This window comes from Oncorhynchus tshawytscha, linkage group LG08, assembly GCF_018296145.1.
Source record: "Oncorhynchus tshawytscha isolate Ot180627B linkage group LG08, Otsh_v2.0, whole genome shotgun sequence".
NCBI classification, from domain to species: Eukaryota; Metazoa; Chordata; class Actinopteri; order Salmoniformes; family Salmonidae; genus Oncorhynchus; species Oncorhynchus tshawytscha.
The window spans coordinates 8,460,122-8,480,319 of NC_056436.1; the positions used below are offsets into that span (position 1 = coordinate 8,460,122).

Here is a 20,198-nt window from a genome sequence, read left to right on the forward strand (position 1 = left end):
CACCCCTCTATACAGTAGAGAATATACACCCCTCTATACAGTAGATAATATACACCCCTCTATACAGTAGAGAATATACACCCCTCTATACAGTAGAGAATATACACCCCTCTATACAGTAGAGAATATACACCCCTCTATACAGTAGAGAATATACAGCCCTCTATACAGTAGAGAATATACACCCTCCATACAGTAGAGTATATACACCCCTCTATACAGTAGAGAATATACAGCCCTCTATAGAGTAGAGTATATACACCCCTCCATACAGTAGAGTATATACACCCCTCTATACAGTAGAGAATATACACCCCTCCATACAGTAGAGAATATACACCCCTCCATACAGTAGAGAATATACACCCCTCTATACAGTAGAGAATATACACCCCTCTATACAGTAGAGAATATACACCCCTCTATACAGTAGAGAATATACACCCTCTATACAGTAGAGAATATACCCTATACCCCTCTATACAGTAGAGAATATACACCCCTCTATACAGTAGAGAATATACACCCTCTATACAGTAGAGAATATACAGCCCTCTATACAGTAGATAATATACACCCCTCTATACAGTAGAGAATATACACCCCTCTATACAGTAGAGAATATACACCCCTCTATACAGTAGAGAATATACACCCCTCCATACAGTAGAGAATATACACCCCTCTATACAGTAGATAATATACACCCCTCTATACAGTAGAGAATATACACCCCTCTATACAGTAGAGAATATACACCCTCTATACAGTAGAGAATATACACCCCTCCATACAGTAGAGTATATACACCCCTCTATACAGTAGAGAATATACACCCCCTATACAGTAGAGAATATACACCCCTCCATACAGTAGAGTATATACACCCCTCTATACAGTAGAGAATATACAGCCCTCTATACAGTAGAGTATATACACCCCTCTATACAGTAGAGAATATACACCCCTCTATACAGTAGAGAATATACACCCCTCTATAGAGTAGATAATATACACCCCTCTATACAGTAGAGAATATACACCCCTCCATACAGTAGAGAATATACACCCCTCCATACAGTAGAGAATATACACCCCTCTATACAGTAGAGAATATACAGCCCTCTATAGAGTAGAGAATATACACCCCTCTATACAGTAGATAATATACACCCTCTATACAGTAGATAATATACACCCTCTATACAGTAGAGAATATACACCCCTCCATACAGTAGAGAATATACACCCCTCCATACAGTAGAGAATATACACCCCTCTATACAGTAGATAATATACACCCCTCTATACAGTAGAGAATATACACCCCTCTATACAGTAGAGAATATACACCCCTCTATACAGTAGATAATAAACACCCCTCCATACAGTAGATAATATACACCCCTCTATACAGTAGAGAATATACACCCCTCTATACAGTAGATAATATACACCCCTCCATACAGTAGATAATATACACCCCTCTATACAGTAGAGAATATACACCCCTCTATACAGTAGAGAATATACACCCCTCTATACAGTAGAGAATATACAGCCCTCTATACAGTAGAGAATATACACCCCTCCATACAGTAGAGTATATACACCCCTCTATACAGTAGAGAATATACACCCCTCTATACAGTAGAGAATATACACCCCTCTATACAGTAGAGAATACACACCCCTCTATACAGTAGAGAATATACACCCCTCTATACAGTAGAGAATATACACCCTCTATAGAGTAGAGAATATACACCCCTCCATACAGTAGATAATATACACCCCTCTATACAGTAGAGAATATACACCCCTCCATACAGTAGAGAATATACACCCCTCTATACAGTAGAGAATATACACCCTCTATACAGTAGAGAATATACACCCCTCTATACAGTAGAGAATATACACCCTCTATACAGTAGAGTATATACACCCCTCTATACAGTAGAGAATATACACCCCTCTATACAGTAGAGAATATACACCCCTCTATACAGTAGAGTATATACACCCCTCTATACAGTAGAGAATATACACCCCTCTATACAGTAGAGTATATACACCCCTCTATACAGTAGAGTATATATATATATAAATCATACATACATATAATATGTTTTTTGAAATATACAAATGTACATTTCACATGATATCTTCAGGTTCGTATAATACTATGATATAATACTATGATATAACACTATGATATAATACTATGATATAATACTATGATATAATACTATGATATAATACTATGATATAATACTATGATATAATACTATGATATAATACTATGATATAATACTATGATATAATACTATGATATATATGATATGATATAATACTATGATTGTTCCAAGTTTCAGTTAAACCCTTCTATTAAAATAACGAGTATATGCCACTCTGACCTGGCAGAAACCTGTGCATTACCTCCCATATAGATATTCCTAACTCAGAGAGGAGATTATAAAGTGCTTTCTGTGACTCAGTCTGTCCTGTGAGGGTTACAGATCTAGGACGTCCAGTTCTATGTCCTGTGAGGGTTACAGATCTAGGACGTCCAGGTCTATGTCCTGTGAGGGTTACAGATCTAGGACGCCCAGTTCTATGTCCTGTGAGGGTTACAGATCTAGGACGCCCAGTTCTATGTCCTGTGAGGGTTACAGATCTAGGACATCCAGTTCTATGCCGCTCTCTTTTGGTTTCCTGCGTTTGATTCTGGCTGGAGATCGGCTCCTCCTCTGGCCTTTCCCCCCTGACCCTTCCCCCGCAGATGCCATCTGGTGTCCATCAGAGACAGTTTCATTGGGCTCTATCAGGGTTAAGGAGCACATTTGTGAAACTGGGTCTGATGCCCTGGGCTCCGGGTTTGTGTTCTCCATTGATCCTGGCTGGGACTCCACAGAGGTTCTGGTCATCTGGTGGATCAGAGGGATTTCTCTATTTCCCTCCATCTCCTCACCCTCCTCGTCTTCAGGATTAAACTCCACCACAGCATTCAACTGCACCTCCTCCTCTCCTCCCTCTTCCTCATCCTCTGCTGACACCCCCACATTACCCTCTGTTTCTTCCTCAGGAGTCTCCTCCTCTCCTCCTGTTCCTCCCTCTCCCCCTGTCTCTCCCGCTACTCCGGTCTCTTCATCTCCTGCAGCTTCCTCCTGATCTCCTGCTTCATCTCCTCCATCTTTTTCCTGATCTCCTGCTTCAGCTTCCCCTGCTTCTTCCTCCTCCCCTTCTACTAACTCCTCCCCTTCTCCAGTCTCCGCCCCCTCCACACCATCTTCTCCTGCACTTTCACACCCCGTCTCTCCTTCCCCTGCCTCTTCCTCCTCATCCTCAGTTCCCTCTACCACTCCATCCTCCTCCTGTTCTTCAGCCCCTATCTCCTCAGCTATTTCCTCCCCTACTTCACCCATCAGAGACTCAGCTCTGTGACTCTCCTGTCCCTCCTCCTCTCCCCCAGTCACTCCTTCCTCTTCCTTCTCAGAGATATCTTCCTCTATAACAGTTGGTATAATATCCTCCTTTGTCTCCTCCTCTTCCTCGTCTTCGTGTACCACCTCTAGATTCCCAACCTGTTCCTCCTCCTCCTCTTCCAGTTTGTCATTGTTCTTCCCCTGTGTGGGTCTAGGGGGCACCGGAGACTCTGGGTCTTTCTTCATCTGCAGGATCTTACGCAGATCAAACGCCATCATCACCGGCGCCTTGGCAACCACAGCCTCCATTTTGATTGCCTTGTCCTCCGCCTTTTTCCGTATGCAGGCGTCGCAGGGACAGTACTCGTCCTCGCTGCGCTGGTCGCTAACATCGCCTGAACCCTGCTCTCCATCACTCTCGTTTACCGACTGGACCTTCATGACCTTTAAAGCAAAGTCAAACTTTATTAGGAGTGTATTTAAAATAAAGCAATAGAGTCTACAGTTGACAATAAAGTAGGAATTAAACACTATGTTTTAAATGGATAGTGCAAGATTTTTCTACTTACCCAGAATAAGATGTAGGAAGTTGCTAACTAGCATTAATGAAATTGCTAACTAGCGTTAGCGAAATTGCTAACTGACGTTAGCGAAATTGTTAACTAGCGTTAGGGAAATTGCTAACAAGCATTAGCGCAATGAATGGAATTCTTGTGGATCAGCATGCCAGCATTCATTGTGCATTCACTGCCAAAATATCTATACATTTACTAAAAGTTTGTTTTAAAGCTGTTCAAATAAAATATCACTAACTGGCCCCTCTCACCTTCAACCTCCGCCTCCTCTGGTCTGTTATGGTTGACTCCCGGGACATGTTAGGGGGTCGCGGCCCCCGGCCCGCCCGTCCCCGAATCTTCCTCAGTTCACGATCAATGCTCATCTGGATCCTCTTCTTCACCTCATCTCTCAGCTCAGTGATCATAGTGTCCAACATCACATTGTTGTCTAGGTCCCAACGCACCTTCACAAACACAACAGATTATTTATAAAAAATATATATATTTATGATTTTCATGATGATGCTAATTATTAATGCTGTTGTGTTTGTTGTTGTGGTTTTTATTATTGTTGTATCAGTACCTTTAACTCGGCCATGGCATCCACGTAGTGGGTCATGAACTGTTTCTCCAGCTTCTTCAGCAGGTTGAGAACCCAGACCGGGTCAGGGTCCTGGGAGATACGCTTGGTGAGCAGCGGTCGTTGGACTGACGGGGGTGTCCCTGAGCTGGGGGTGTCCTCCGGGGTGTCTGTCTCTGTGTCAGTGGGGGATTTGTAGGCTGTGCTGTCTGAAGAGGATGGGCTCCCTGGGGTTTTGAGTCTCTCAAGGGTCTGCAGCATCTCACCTGTCCGTGGGGGCGACTCTGGGGGCGACTCATCCTCCCCTGGGCTGCTCCGCACTTGGCTGGCGATGTCTGGGGTAGCCGCGTCTGAAAGCAGCTCTGCTGATGTTGCTTCCTCTCCTCTTCCATATGTCTCTCCCTCTCCTCCTCCATCTGTCTCTCCCTCTCCTCCTCCATCTGTCTCTCCTTCTCCTCCTCCATCTATCTCTCCCTCTCCTCCTCCATCTATCTCTCCCTCTCCTCCTCCATCTGTCTCTCCCTCTCCTACCTCCCCCTCTCCTCCTCCATCTATCTCTCCCTCTCCTCCTCCATCTGTCTCTCCTTCTCCATCTATCTCTCCCTCTCCTCCTCCATCTATCTCTCCCTCTCCTCCTCCATCTGTCTCTCCCTCTCCTCCTCCATCTGTCTCCCCCTCTCCTCCTCCTTCCCCTCCTTCTCCCTTCGCTATGAGAGTGATGTCACCTGCTGTTTCATCTGGTCTGGTCTTCCCAGAACCCCCAGACCCTGCTGAGCCGCTGCTCAGGTCCACACCAGAATCTTTTAGCCTCTCCTTCTCCTCTGTCTCTCCCTCCTTCCTCTTCTCGAGGTCAGGCTTAGACAGCCACAGTGACTCTAGTATATCCATGACCTCTTGGTACCGCTGATCCCGGTCAGGGCCTGGGGCTGCAGCTGGAGAAGGGGGTGGGTCGATGAGCTGCAGCTGGGCCAGACAGTCCAGCAGACCTTTAGCAGAGGAGCTCAGTCTGCGTCCGTACACTGGACTTATCTGGAGTAAAGAGACAGGTGGGAGAAATAAGGATTAGGAATACTGTAAATCATATCAAAAAATTGTTTTATTCTCCCCCTGAAAGTCATACAAACCATGTGAATATGACAATAAAAGTTTGCAAATAATAACAGTTATTAGTATACAATATATAAGTAAAACTATACTGTAACGTATATTACCCTATGAGTAAAATACATGTAAGTTAAAAGACATTGAAAATATCTGTTTTTAACATCTTATGCTCACTGGGAAGTAAAAGTATGTAAGTAAAAGTCTAGAAACAGGAAATACCTCGGGTAGGGAGCTGCATCGGCCCAGTGTAGGGTTCAGTAAAACCTTCATTACTGCCACAGATGAGTGGCAGCTCCAAGGCAGCTCTGACTCTCTACTGAGGAACAGGTGGTGATGACAAGGAGAACTGATGTCATTGTTGGGCGGGGCTGGGTCAGGGCAGCAGTCAGCACACTCAGAGCACTCTCCCTCCTCCTCTGCTCCCACCTCCCCCTCTTCTTCTTTTTTCACCTCCTCTTCTTCTTTATCTTTCTTCTCCTTCTCCCCCGCTGCTGCTTCCTCCTCCTCCTCTCCCCTCTCTTCCTCTTCCTCTTTCACCTCTCCCTCTTCCTCTGGTTGCCGGGCAGCCTTCTTTACTTCCTCATCCTGTTGTCCTGTTTCAGCCGTGTTCTCCTGCTCCTCTTCCTCTTGTCCTGTTTCAGCCATGTTCTCCTGCTCCTCTTCCTCTTCCTGTTGTCCTGTTTCAGCTGTGTTCTCCTGCTCCTCTTCCTGTTGTCCTGTTTCAGCCGTGTTCTCCTGCTCCTCTTCCTCTTCTTGTTGTCCTGTTTCAGCCGTGTTCTCCTGCTCCTCTTCCTCTTCCTCTTCCTCTTCCTCTTGTCCTGTTTCAGCCGTGTTCTCCTGCTCCTCTTCCTCTTCCCGTTGTCCTGTTTTAGCCATGTTCTCCTGCTCCTCTTCCTCTTCCTGTTGTCCTGTTTCAGCCGTGTTCTCCTGCTCCTCTTCCTCTTCCTCTTCCTCTTCCTCTTGTCCTGTTTCAGCCGTGTTCTCCTGCTCCTCTTCCTCTTCCCGTTGTCCTGTTTTAGCCATGTTCTCCTGCTCCTCTTCCTCTTCCTGTTGTCCTGTTTCAGCCGTGTTCTCCTGCTCCTCTTCCTCTTCTTGTTGTCCTGTTTCAGCCGTGTTCTCCTGCTCCTCTTCCTCTTCCCGTTGTCCTGTTTTAGCCATGTTCTCCTGCTCCTCTTCCTCTTCCTGTTGTCCTGTTTCAGCCGTGTTCTCCTGCTCCTCTTCCTCTTCCTGTTGTCCTGTTTCAGCCGTGTTCTCCTGCTCCTCTTCCTCTTCCTCTTGTCCTGTTTCAGCCGTGTTCTCCTGCTCCTCTTCCTCTTCCCGTTGTCCTGTTTCAGCCGTGTTCTCCTGCTCCTCTTCCTCTTCCTCTTCCTGTTGTCCTGTTTCAGCCGTGTTCTCCTGCTCCATCTCTGTAGTTTCAATCGGTTCTTGTTTCTCCTCAGTCTCCTCTCCTCCTTGTCCCTCTGTTTCCCCTCCTTTCTCATCTCCTTCCTCTCTTTTTACTTCTGTCTCTTCAATTCCCTCGTTCATTTCATCTTCAGGGTTATCCATGCCGCTGTCAGCAGGGATGCCTCTCAGCCAATCACTGACAATGTCATTGGGTGAGGTTTTGGGCAGACAGAGGGGACCCAGCTCCTCTAGCTCTGCCTCTTCCTGCTTGAGCTTCCTCCTCCTCTGGCTACTCCCACTCTTCCCACTCTTCCCACTATCAGGGATGCTAACCTTTGACCCTGCAGGGCTGGAGAGGCGCGAGGTGGCCATGTTCCCCCTGAGCAGGTCAGCTGCAGACAGGGACTGGGAGAGGAGACTATCGCTGACGCTGGCCGTACCCAGCTGGATGGCGGGTCTGGAGCCCTCAGGGGGATTGAAGGACTGGGAGGTAGGGTTTCCCGCTTGGGCCGACTTTGGCTTGGAATTCCCTTTTATCACAATCTTATCCGTTTTGGAGGTTTTCACGGAGTGAACGCTGCCTGTGTCACTCTGAGCTTTGACCCTGTGACCTTTCACTTGCAGGAAGGAAGCCCTTGTCTCTGGCATCTCATCGTCCTGGGCCTCGCTGGCCTTCTGGACTTTCACCTTCGACCTGGTGGAGCGGGCGAAGGAAGCCGCTCTTGAGTCTCCTTCTGCTTTAGCAGGGCTCTTAGAATGTACGCTGGGAGCTTTCTTCTCTGTGACATGATCTCTGACATCATCGTCTCTGTGTGCAGCCGTGCTGGCAGGTCGGCTCGTGGCATGACTTTGAGACTCCTCTTTGGTCTCGGTGGTGGTAGGCGGTGTATGATTGGTGGATTTAGCATTGGCCTGTGATGCTGTGGAGAGGGGTCTGGTGGAGGAATCTGCGTTTCTTTTGGGTTTTGTACTCATTGCAGATTTCACACTGCCTGTCTCAAGGTCATTTCCTGTAGTGCTGGAGGCAGGTCTAACACCTCTCTCACCTCTCTCTTTTTTCAGGTGCAGAAACATACTTCTGTTACTACCATTAGACGTATGAGATGTACTGGACTTAGCTGAGATGTAAGATTTAGCCAACATGGCGCTAGCTGGTCTCTCCTCTGTTTTCTCTCCCTCCCTGTCAACCCCTGTTGTTTCAATGGCAGGGACATCTGCTGTTTTAGGTGCTGGAGAGATCGCTCTAGCACTTCCACTATTACAGGTGGACTTGTGAGATCTGCTGGACTTTGCTGAAGCACTATATTTAGTCGACATGGCACTCGCTGGTCTCTCTGTCCCCTCTCCCTTCTCGTCCCTTCCGGTGGTCTCATTAACATCAGCTTGTTCTGCAGTTGGAGTTTCAGCCCTCCTACCACTGGACGACTTATGAGACCTGTTGGTCTTGACAGAGGCGGTGGATTTGTCTCTCTGTTCTTTTCCACCTGTCGTCTCGATAGCAGGAACATCTTGAGCCACTGGAGAGACTGCTCTACTACTTCCATTACAGGTGGGCCTGTTAGACTTGCGGGACATTGCTGAAGCGTTAGATTTAGCTGACATGACACTGTCTGCTCTCTCTTTCTCCTCTCCGACCTCTTCTCTTCCTGTTGTTTCAATAACAGGGAGATCGGCTGGTTGAGATCTGCGACTCTCAGCCCTCCTGCTGCAGGTAGATTTATGAGACCTGCTGGACTTGACTGAAGCACTGGTTTTAGCTGAGATGGCGCTCGGCGGTCTCTCCTCTGTGTCTCCAGCAGCAGTTGTATCGTCAACCATCTCCTCTCCCCCTGTCGTCGTAATAACAGGGATGTCTTTAGTCCCCGGAGTCTCAGCCCAGACATTCCTACTGCAGGTAGACTGGAGGGACCTGCTGGACTTTGACGTGGCACTTGCTGCTCTCTTCTCTCCCTCATCATCTCCAGTAGGTTCAGGCTCAGTCGCTGGCACCTCTGGTGAGTTGGAGGAAGGGGCCCGTTCTGCTTTGCTGCAGGTAGACTTGTGAGATATGCTAGATTTCACTGAGGCATTATTGTTATCCAAAATGGCGCTCGCTGGTCTCTCCTCTGTTTCTCCGGCAGCAGCAGATCCATTCTCATCTCCCTCTGTTGTTTCAATAGCAGGGATGTCTTTAGCAACAGGTGTCTCAGCCCTAACACTCCTACTACAGGTAGACTTGTGAGACCTGCTAGATCTGACAGAAGCACTGGTTTTAGCTGACAATGCACTCGCTGTCTTCTCTTCCTCTGTTTTCTCCTCTGGATCGTTGACAGGAGTTTCACATGCGGCTGGCTTTGTAGAGGCAGCTTTACAGGCAGACTTGTGGGTCCTGCTGAACTTGATAGAAGCCCTCGTTTTAGCTGACGTGGCTCTTGCTTCTCTCTCCTCTCTCTCATCATCTCCTGTAGACTTACAAGACCTACGGGACTTTGCTGAAGCATTGGTTTTAGCTGACAATGCACCCGCTGCATCCGCGTCTGCTGGATCGTTGACTAGAGTTTCACTCGCTGCTGGTTTTGGAGAATGAGACCTGCTGGACTTGGCTGAGAGGTTAGATTTAACAGACGTGGAGATCGTTGCTCTCTCCTCTCCCTCATCCTCTCCAGTAGGTTCAGGTTCAGTAGCTGGTACCTCTGGTGAGTTGGCGGAAAGGACCTGTTCTGCTTTGCTACAGGTAGACTTACAGGACCTACGAGACTTTGCTGAGAGGTTAGATCTAACAGACATGGAGCTCTCTAACCTCTCCTCTGTTTTCTCTCCCACTTCTTCCTCTTCACCTTCACCTGTTGTCTCAATAGCAGTGACGTCAGGTGTTTCAGAGCTGGCAGAAGCAGCCCCAGCATTAGGACTTTTGGTAGATTTATGGGATCTGCTGGAATTTGCTGAAGTGTTAGTTTTAGCTGACATGACACTGGCTCCTCTGTCCTCTGTCTCTGCTGCTCCTGTATCCTCAGCGACGTCTGGTTCTGATCTGGGAGACGCCCTCTCTGAAGCTTTGGTGGACCCATCTGCTTTGCTACAGGTAGATGTATGAGATCTGCTGGACTTGGCTGAGAGATTAGATTTAACTGACATAATGCTTGCTGCTCTCTGCTCTCCTCCATCTTCTACCTCTCCCTCTTTCTCTTCTCCCTCCATCGGTTCTTCCATCTGTTCCTCCATGTCTGCAAGGGATTCTGAGGCCTTAGACTTCTGGGAGTTTCTGGAGGTCCTGCCCTTGACTGAAGAGAAGGATTTGGCTGAGAGGACACTGGCTGCTCTCTCGTCTTTCTCCCCTTCCTCTATTTTCTCTCCAACCTCTACCTCTCCCTCCTTCCCTGTATCCTCTCCCTCCATCCCTGTATCTTCTCCCTCCTCGGGCAGAGACATGTGTGACATCATGCTGGCTGCTCGGCCCTCTTGGTAGAAATGGGTACAGTTGGACTTGTTGGTCCTCTGAGAAAATCCACACTCATCTGAGCCACCTGAGAGTCCTCTCCCTGACCTCTCCTCCTCCTCTTCTTCTTGAGATCGCTTTGACCTATGTGACTTCTGTGAGTGGCAGGACACAGGGTCGTAACCTTGGTCACACCCCCCACAGTGAGAACATACACTGGAGCCTATAGACCCCACTGACCCAATGGACTCCCCTGAGCCACCGGAGATGCTGACTGCCCTCTTCCCACCCTGCTCAGCTTCATCATCTCCCTCCTCTGGAGCCACAGGGATACTGATTCTATTGGAGGGAGATCTGGATCTGTGGGAAGCGTGGCTGGCCTTCGACAACGAGCTGTCCACTCTCTCCTCGTCGGCCTTAGGGGTGACTTCTCCTCTGCAGCAGGAGCACGAATTACTAGAACGCCGGGAGGAGGTTTTGCTCCCCCTCTCCTCTCCCTGTAGGGCAGGGGTGTGTTTTCTGCTCCTGGGGGAGGTAGACATAGGGTTGGGAGGCTGTGGGGTCAAGGGGAGGGCTTGTGGGGGTTCGTTGCTATGGCAGCAGCGTGAGACGCTGGGAGGGAGGTCATCCACATCGTCCTGAAGTGCTTGGAGCACATGGGAGGAGCTAGACAGAGGACGCTCCTCCCCCTGGTTGTCTGTGGCACCCAGGTTAAGCTCGCTGTGGCTACAGCTGCTGCTGACTGTACACACCTCCACCATTCCATGGACAACCCTTCCGAGCTCTGAGCACTCCCTGTGGGTCGCACGCCTCCTCACCAACTTGCTGGAGCGGCAGGAGGAGGAGGAGCTTGAGGAGTGGGTGTGTCTAACCCTGGAGTGTGAGTGCTTAGAAGTCTGGATGTGGGCGGGGTTCTCCCAAAGGTCATACTCCTGTCTTTGGAAGCAGCAGGCATAATGTGACTGTGGCTCCTCCAGGGAGCGCTGTGGAGGCTTGGGGGTGTAGTCAGCAGCTTCAACAACACAGGAGGCGGAGTCAGGGTCTGAGCAGCTTTCTGATTGGCCTTGCTGCAGGAAACAACGATAGCAATAGATTTTATTTGTAAAGCGCATTTCATACACACAGCAGTTTACTGAACAAATACAAATATATATTACAAAACTAGAGTAATATAAAACAACAAAAGCAAAAAGGCATATCAAAGTGAACCTGTAGGAAGCAGGGCGGGGCTTCCCTGAGGGGACAGCAGTCATTGGTCAGAGAGTCAGAGGGAGACTTCTTAATCTCCGTGGACCACTGGAGCCTCTCGTCGTTATGGAGACGAAACCGCACCCTCATCTCTACAGACAGGCTGCCGTCTTTGTTCACCAGTACCCGCTTCTCTATGTCATCGTTAAGCACCGCCTCCTTGCCACCTTGGCTGCTGAGGCCATTAGGGTAGGACTTGTCAGAGGACAGAGAGAAGCGGGTGGAGCGGTTGGAAGAGTCTGAGAGAGGATGGATGATGGTCTTCTTAGTCTCCAGACCAAAGTTCACTAGAGAGAGAGAGACAGAGAGTGAGAGTGAGAGCGAGAGAGAGAGAGAGAGAGAGAGAGAGAGAGAGAGAGAGAGAGAGAGAGAGAGAGAGAGAGAGAGAGAGAGCAAAACAGATTGGAAAGATTAGTCACAATGTTCACTGAATATTCAATAGTAACACACACTACCACTCACAGACACACACTACCACTCACAGACACACTACCACTCACAGATACACACTACCACTCACAGATACACACTACCACTCACAGACATACACTACCACACACAGACACATACTCACTCACAGACATACACTATCACTCACAGACATACACTACCACTCACAGACATACACTACCACTCACAGACACACACTACCACTCACAGACACACACTACCACTCACAGACACACACTACCACTCACAGACACACACTACCACTCACAGACACACACACTACCACTCACAGACACACACTACCACTCACAGACACACACTACCACTCACAGACACACACTACCACTCACAGACATACACTACCACTCACAGACACACACTACCACTCACAGACACACACTACCACTCACAGACACACACTACCACTCACAGACACACACTACCACTCACAGACACACACTACCACTCACAGACACACACTACCACTCACAGACACACACTACCACTCACAGACACACACTACCACTCACAGACACACACTACCACTCACAGACACACTACCACTCATAGACACACACTACCACTCACAGACACACACTACCACTCACAGACACACACTACCACTCACAGACACACACTATCACTCACAGACACACACTACCACTCACAGACACACACTACCACTCACAGACACACACTACCACTCACAGACACCCACTACCACTCACAGACACACACTACCACTCACAGACACACACTACCACTCACAGACACACTACCACTCACAGACACACTACCACTCACAGACACACACTACCACTCAGAGACACACTACCACTCACAGACATACACTACCACTCACAGACACACACTACCACTCACAGACACACACTACCACTCACAGACACACACTACCACTCACAGACATACAGTACCACTCACAGACACACACTACCACTCACAGACACACACTACCACTCACAGACACACACTACCACTCACAGACACACACTACCACTCACAGACATACACTACCACTCACAGACACACACTACCACTCACAGACACACACTACCACTCACAGACACACTACCACTCACAGACACACTACCACTCACAGACACACACTACCACTCACAGACACACACTACCACTCAAAGACACACACTACCACTCACAGACACACACATCATGACCTACCATTCTTCTTGCTGCCATGTCCTTCGCTGCAGACACTAGACCGTGACCGAGCTCCCTGACCATTACGAGGTGACCGGGCCCCAGTACCGGGAGACCGGGCCCCACTGACAGGTGACCTGTGTCAATCAATCAATAGACCAATCAAAATACCACAATAGAATACAGTGTAATAGCATAGATCCGTATACTAACCGCGTCCCCAGTCCAGGTAGTTTCTCCTCAGAGTGCTTGGCTACATAGTTCAGGAGTAGAGGTCTGAAGGGCTCTCGACCTACACACACCAACACACCTGGACACGTCATCAGGCTCTGTGCACTGTCAATCTACACGCACACATACACAGGCAAACACACACACACATTAGTGCACATACACTTACCTGGACACTGTCAATCTACACAACTCTAAACTTCCCCCTCCCTCCCCCCTCCACGAAACCACACACTCCCAGTCCTACCTCCCCCTCCCCAACACACCACACTCCAAGTCCTACCTCCCCCTCCCCAACACACCACACACTCCATCCTACCTCCCCCTCCCCCTCCCCAACACACCACACACTCCAAGTCCTACCTCCCCCTCCCCAACACACCACACACTCCAAGTCCTACCTCCCCCCTCCCCAACACACCACACACTCCAAGTCCTACCTCCCCCTCCCCAACACACCACACACTCCAAGTCCTACCTCCCCCTCCCCAACACACCACACACTCCCAGTCCTACCTCCCCCAACACACCACACACTCCCAGTCCTACCTCCCCCAACACACCACACATTCCATCCTACCTCCCCCTCCACCTCCCCAACACATCACACTCCCGGTCCTACCTCCCCTCCCCAATACACCACACACTCCCAGTCCTACCTCCCCCTCCCCAACACACTCCATCCTACCTCCCCCTCCCCTCCCCAACACATCACACACCCAGTCCTACCTCCCCCTCCCCAACACACTCCATCCTACCTCCCCCTCCCCAAGACACCACAAACTCCCAGCCCTACCACCACCTCCCCCTCCCCAACACACCACACACCACCACCTCCCCCTCCCCAACACACCACACACCACCACCTCCCCCTCCCCAACACACCACACACCGCCACCTCCCCCTCCCCAACACACCACACACCACCACCTCCCCCTCCCCAACACACCACACACCACCACCTCCCCCTCCCCAACACACCACACACCACACACCTCCCCCTCCCCAACACACCACACACCACACACCTCCCCCTCCCCAACACACCACACACCTCCCCCTCCCTCCTCCCTCCTCCCAGATGTACCTTGCGTCCCTCTAGCGTGTATAATTTCCTGACGTGACACTGCATAATTTCCGAGATGCCCTCCAGAAACACTCGGAGGCTCCGGGCCGAGCGGCGACTCAGAATCACACTCCTCCTCACTGCAGGGTCGCTGTTCCTGACCAATAGGATGCGTCGCTGCCGTGTAGGGGTGTGGCTTGGAGCACTGGGAGGAGGAGGGTCTTCTGCTGGTCGCTGTGGCACTCTTCGACTGTACACACACCATGAACACACACACTATACATATACTGTACTATACACATGTTAAGCATCATACACAGATGCCATAGACATACACACATCATATTTACAGTGTTATGTACACATAGACATTCATTCAAACACTCACCTGTTGTGGTGCCAGAGGGCGGGACGTTTGCCAGCCAGCTCCATGTTGATTGGTTTAGCCTGCCGTCTGTCAGAGCAGAGGTAGCACCCACCGTCCTCCAGCTGCTCTAGATGTTTAATACTGTGGATTCCTCTGGGGGTGGTGACTGTACGTACTCCAAACGGCAGGGGCACCTACACACACACACACACACACGCACACACACACACACAAGTTTAAATATCAGATACACCAATACAGAGATATAGGTTCATTTATATGACCACATGAAGGGTTGAATATGTGTGTGTCAAATCAAATCAAATCAAATTGTATTTGTCACATGCTTGGTAAACAACAGGTGTAGACTCACAGCGAAATGCTTTCTTACGTGACCTTCCCAACAATACTGATACAAATACTAACAGGAAGAGTAAATACATCATGAGTAATGATAACATGGCTCTATACAATAACATGGCTCTATACAATAACATGGCTATATACAATAACATGGCTATATACGATAACATGACTATATACAATAACATGGCTATATACAATAACATGGCTATATACAATAACATGACTATATACAATAACATGGCTATATACAATAACATGGCTATATACAATAACATGGCTATATACAATAACATGGCTATATACAATAACCTGGCTCTATACAATAACATGGCTCTATACAATAACATGGCATATACAATAACATGGCTATATACAATAACATGGCTATATACAATAACATGGCTATATACAATAACATGGCTATATACAATAACATGACTATATACAATAACATGACTACATACAATAACATGGCTATATACAATAACATGGCTATATACAATAACATGGCTATATACAATAACATGACTATATACAATAACATGGCTATATATAATAACATGCCTATATACAATAACATGACTATATACAATAACATGACTATATACAATAACATGGCTATATACAATAACATGGCTATATACAATAACATGGCTATATACAATAACATGGCTATGTACAATAACATGGCTATATACAATAACATGACTATATACAATAACATGGCTATATACAATAACATGACTATATACAATAACATGGCTATATATAATAACATGCCTATATACAATAACATGACTATATACAATAACATGACTATATACAATAACATGGCTATATACAATAACATGGCTATATACAATAACATGGCTATATACAATAACATGGCTATATACAATAACATTACTCTATCCAATAACATGACTATATACAATAACATGGCTATATACAATAACATGGCTATATACAATAACATGGCTATATACAATGACATGGCTCTATACAATAACATGGCTATATACAATAACATGGCTATATACAATAACATGACTATATACAATAACATGGCTATATACAATGACATGACTATATAGACGTGGTACCAGTACTGAGTGGATGTACGGGGTAGTGTGTGTACTGTGTGTGGTGTGTGTACTGTGTGTGTGTGTGTGTACTGTGTCTATGTGTGTACTGTGTGTGTGTGTGTGTACTGTGTCTGTGTGTGTACTGTGTGTGTGTGTACTGTGTGTGTGTGTGTGTGTACTGTGTGTGTGTGTACTGTGTGTGTGTGTGTACTGTGTGTGTGTGTACTGTGTGTACTGTGTGTTCTGTGTGTGTGTACTGTGTGTGTGTGTACTGTGTGTGTGTTCTGACCTTCTGCGACAGGTCGTCCAGTAGTGCGTCGAAGCATTTGAAGCTGCGTTTGTGGACGGCCATCCTCACTCCCGCAAACTTAGCGTCGCCGCTCTTGTAGAAGGTGATTCTCTTAGTCGGTAGTGCAGCGATCACATGGGAGAGGCGAGAGGCGGAGGGTGTGTGTACGGGGAGAGAGGAGACATCTTTAGACTGGGGTCCATGGGGGTCCCACAAACCTGCTGGAGCCGACTGCATGCTGCTCTCTCACATACACCTAGAGAAAACACACATACACTGTTAACACATAACACACACACACACTGTTAACACACACACATACACTGTTAACACACACACTTAACACACACACACACACACACACACACACAGGTAACACATAACACACACTGTTAACACACACACACACACACACGTTGTTAACACATAACACACACACATACACTGTTAACACGTAACACACACACACACACAACACACACACACACACACACACACACACACACACACACACACACACACACAACCCATAACACACACTGTTAACACACACACACACTCTGTTAACACATAACACACACACATAACACACACAGACCACCATTGTCCCCTGTGCCCAAGAACACTAAGGTAACCTGTCGAAATGACTCTCATCTGTAGCCATGAAATGCTTTGACTGGCCATGGCTCACATCAACACCATCAGAAACACTGGACCAACTACAATGTGCATTACCGCCCCAATAGATCCACGGATGACACAATCTCTTTTGCACTTTCAACACTTTCCCACCTGGACATGAGGACCATGTGAGAATGATGTTCATTGATGACTACAGCTCAGGGTTCAACACCATAGTGCCCTCCAAGCTCATCACTGAGCTAAGGACCCTGGGACTGAACCTCTCCCTTTGATACTGGATCCTGGCCTTCCAGACGGGCCGCCCCCAGGTGGTGAGGGTAGGTAACAACACGTCCACCACGCTGACCCTCAAATCGGGGGGGGCCCTCAGACGTGTGTGCTCAGTCCCCTCCTGTTCTCCCCATCCACTTCCTGTCCCACGACTGAGTGCCGCGCACGACTCAGAACAACATCATTAAGTTTGCTGACGAGACGGCGGTTGTAGGCCTGATCACCGACGACGATGTTCAGCGGTCTTGCTGACGTTGAGGGAGAGGTTGTTGTCCTGGCAACATACTGCCATGTCTCTGACCTCCTCCCTATAGGCCGTCTCATCGTCATCAGAAATTAAAAACCGGAATAACCATATCCTCCAATTAGATAAACTGGACCCAGCTGGCACAGAGCATGACCCAGCAGGACCCAGCTGGCACAGAGCATGACCCAGCAGGACCCAGCTGGCACAGAGCATGACCCAGAAGGACCGAGCTGGCAGAGCAGGACCCAGCTGGACCCAGCTGGTACAGATAATGACCCAGAAGGACCTAGCTGGCACAAAGCAGGACCCAGCAGGACCCAGCTGGCACAGAGCATGACCGAGAAGGACCCAGCTGTCAGAGCAGGACCCAGCTGGACCCAGCTGGCACAGAGCATGACCCAGAAGGACCCAGCTGGCACAAAGCATGACCCAGCTGTACCCAGCTGGCAGAGCAGGACCCAGAAGGACCCAGCTGGCACAAAGCAGGACCCAGCAGGACCCAGCTGGCACAGAGCAGGACCCAGCTGGACCCAGCTGGCACAGAGCAGGACCCAGCAGGACCCAGCTGGCACAGAGCAGGACCCAGCAGGACCCGGCTGGCACAGAGCAGGACCCAGCAGGACCCGGCTGGCACAGAGCAGGACCCAGCAGGACCCGGCTGGCACAGAGCAGGACCCAGCAGGACCCAGCTGGCACAGAGCAGGACCCAGCAAGACCCAGCTGGCACAGAACAGGACCCAGCAGGACCCAGATGGCACAGAGCAGGACCCAGCTGGCACAGAGCAGGACCCAGCAGGACCCAGCTGGCACAGAGCAGGACCCAGCAGGACCCAGCTGGCACAGAACAGGACCCAGCAGGACCCAGATGGCACAGAGCAGGACCCAGCTGGCACAGAGCAGGACCCAGCAGGACCCAGCTGGCACAGAGCATGACCCAGCTGGCACAGAGCAGGACCCAGCAGGACCCAGCTGGCACAGAGCATGACCCAGCAGGACCCGGCTGGCACAGAGCATGACCCAGAAGGACCCAGCTGGCACAAAGCATGACCCAGCTGTACCCAGCTGGCAGAGCAGGACCCAGAAGGACCCAGCTGGCACAAAGCAGGACCAAGCAGGACCCAGCTGGCACAGAGCAGGACCCAGCTGGACCCAGCTGGCACAGAGCATGACCCAGCTGGCACAGAGCAGGACCCAGCAGGACCCAGCTGGCACAGAGCATGACACAGCTGGACCCAGCTGGCACAGAGCATGACCCAGAAGGACCCAGCTGGCACAAAGCATGACCCAGCTGTACCCAGCTGGCAGAGCAGGACCCAGAAGGACCCAGCTGGCACAAAGCAGGACCAAGCAGGACCCAGCTGGCACAGAGCAGGACCCAGCTGGACCCAGCTGGCACAGAGCAGGTCCCAGCTGGCACAGAGCAGGACCCAGCAGGACCCAGCTGCCACAGAGCAGGACCCAGCAGGACCCGGCTGGCACAGAGCAGGACCCAGCAGGACCCGGCTGGCACAGAGCAGGACCCAGCAGGACCCAGCTGGCACAGAGCAGGACCCAGCTGGCACAGAACAGGACCCAGCAGGACCCAGATGGCACAGAGCAGGACCCAGCTGGCACAGAGCAGGACCCAGCAGGACCCAGCTGGCACAGAGCAGATCTCTTTTGCACTTTCAACACTTTCCCACCTGGACATGAGGACCATGTGAGAATGATGTTCATTGATGACTACAGCTCAGGGTTCAACACCATAGTGCCCTCCAAGCTCATCACTGAGCTAAGGACCCTGGGACTGAACCTCTCCCTTTGATACTGGATCCTGGCCTTCCAGACGGGCCGCCCCAGGTGGTGAGGGTAGGTAACAACACGTCCACCACGCTGACCCTCAAATCGGGGGGGGCCCTCAGACGTGTGTGCTCAGTCCCCTCCTGTTCTCCCCATCCACTTCCTGTCCCACGACTGAGTGCCGCGCACGACTCCGAACAACATCATTAAGTTTGCTGACGAGACGGCGGTTGTAGGCCTGATCACCGACGACGATGTTCAGCGGTCTTGCTGACGTTGAGGGAGAGGTTGTTGTCCTGGCAACATACTGCCATGTCTCTGACCTCCTCCCTATAGGCCGTCTCATCGTCATCAGAAATTAAAAACCGGAATAACCATATCCTCCAATTAGATAAACTGGACCCAGCTGGCACAGAGCATGACCCAGCAGGACCCAGCTGGCACAGAGCATGACCCAGAAGGACCGAGCTGGCAGAGCAGGACCCAGCTGGACCCAGCTGGTACAGATA

The 20,198-nt window shown here is 49.5% G+C and overlaps 1 protein-coding gene across 1 annotated transcript; it reads right to left on the minus strand.

Annotated features, from left to right (window-relative positions):
• Positions 1-2,316: 2,316 nt before the first annotated feature.
• rp1l1a (rp1 like 1a) lies at positions 2,317-17,001 on the minus strand. Its single transcript, XM_042326237.1, has 16 exons — positions 16,752-17,001; positions 15,033-15,205; positions 14,666-14,894; positions 13,561-13,691; positions 13,369-13,484; positions 11,680-12,005; positions 10,711-11,537; positions 10,546-10,625; positions 10,000-10,110; positions 8,471-9,877; positions 7,170-7,975; positions 6,207-7,037; positions 5,295-5,594; positions 4,569-5,000; positions 4,255-4,449; positions 2,317-3,872 (listed from the first exon to the last, which is right to left on the minus strand). Exons 1-16 carry the CDS (start codon positions 16,986-16,988, stop codon positions 2,673-2,675), a joined length of 7,401 nt encoding a protein of 2,466 aa, XP_042182171.1. The 5' UTR covers positions 16,989-17,001; the 3' UTR covers positions 2,317-2,672.
• Between the last annotated feature and the right edge of the window lie 3,197 nt (positions 17,002-20,198).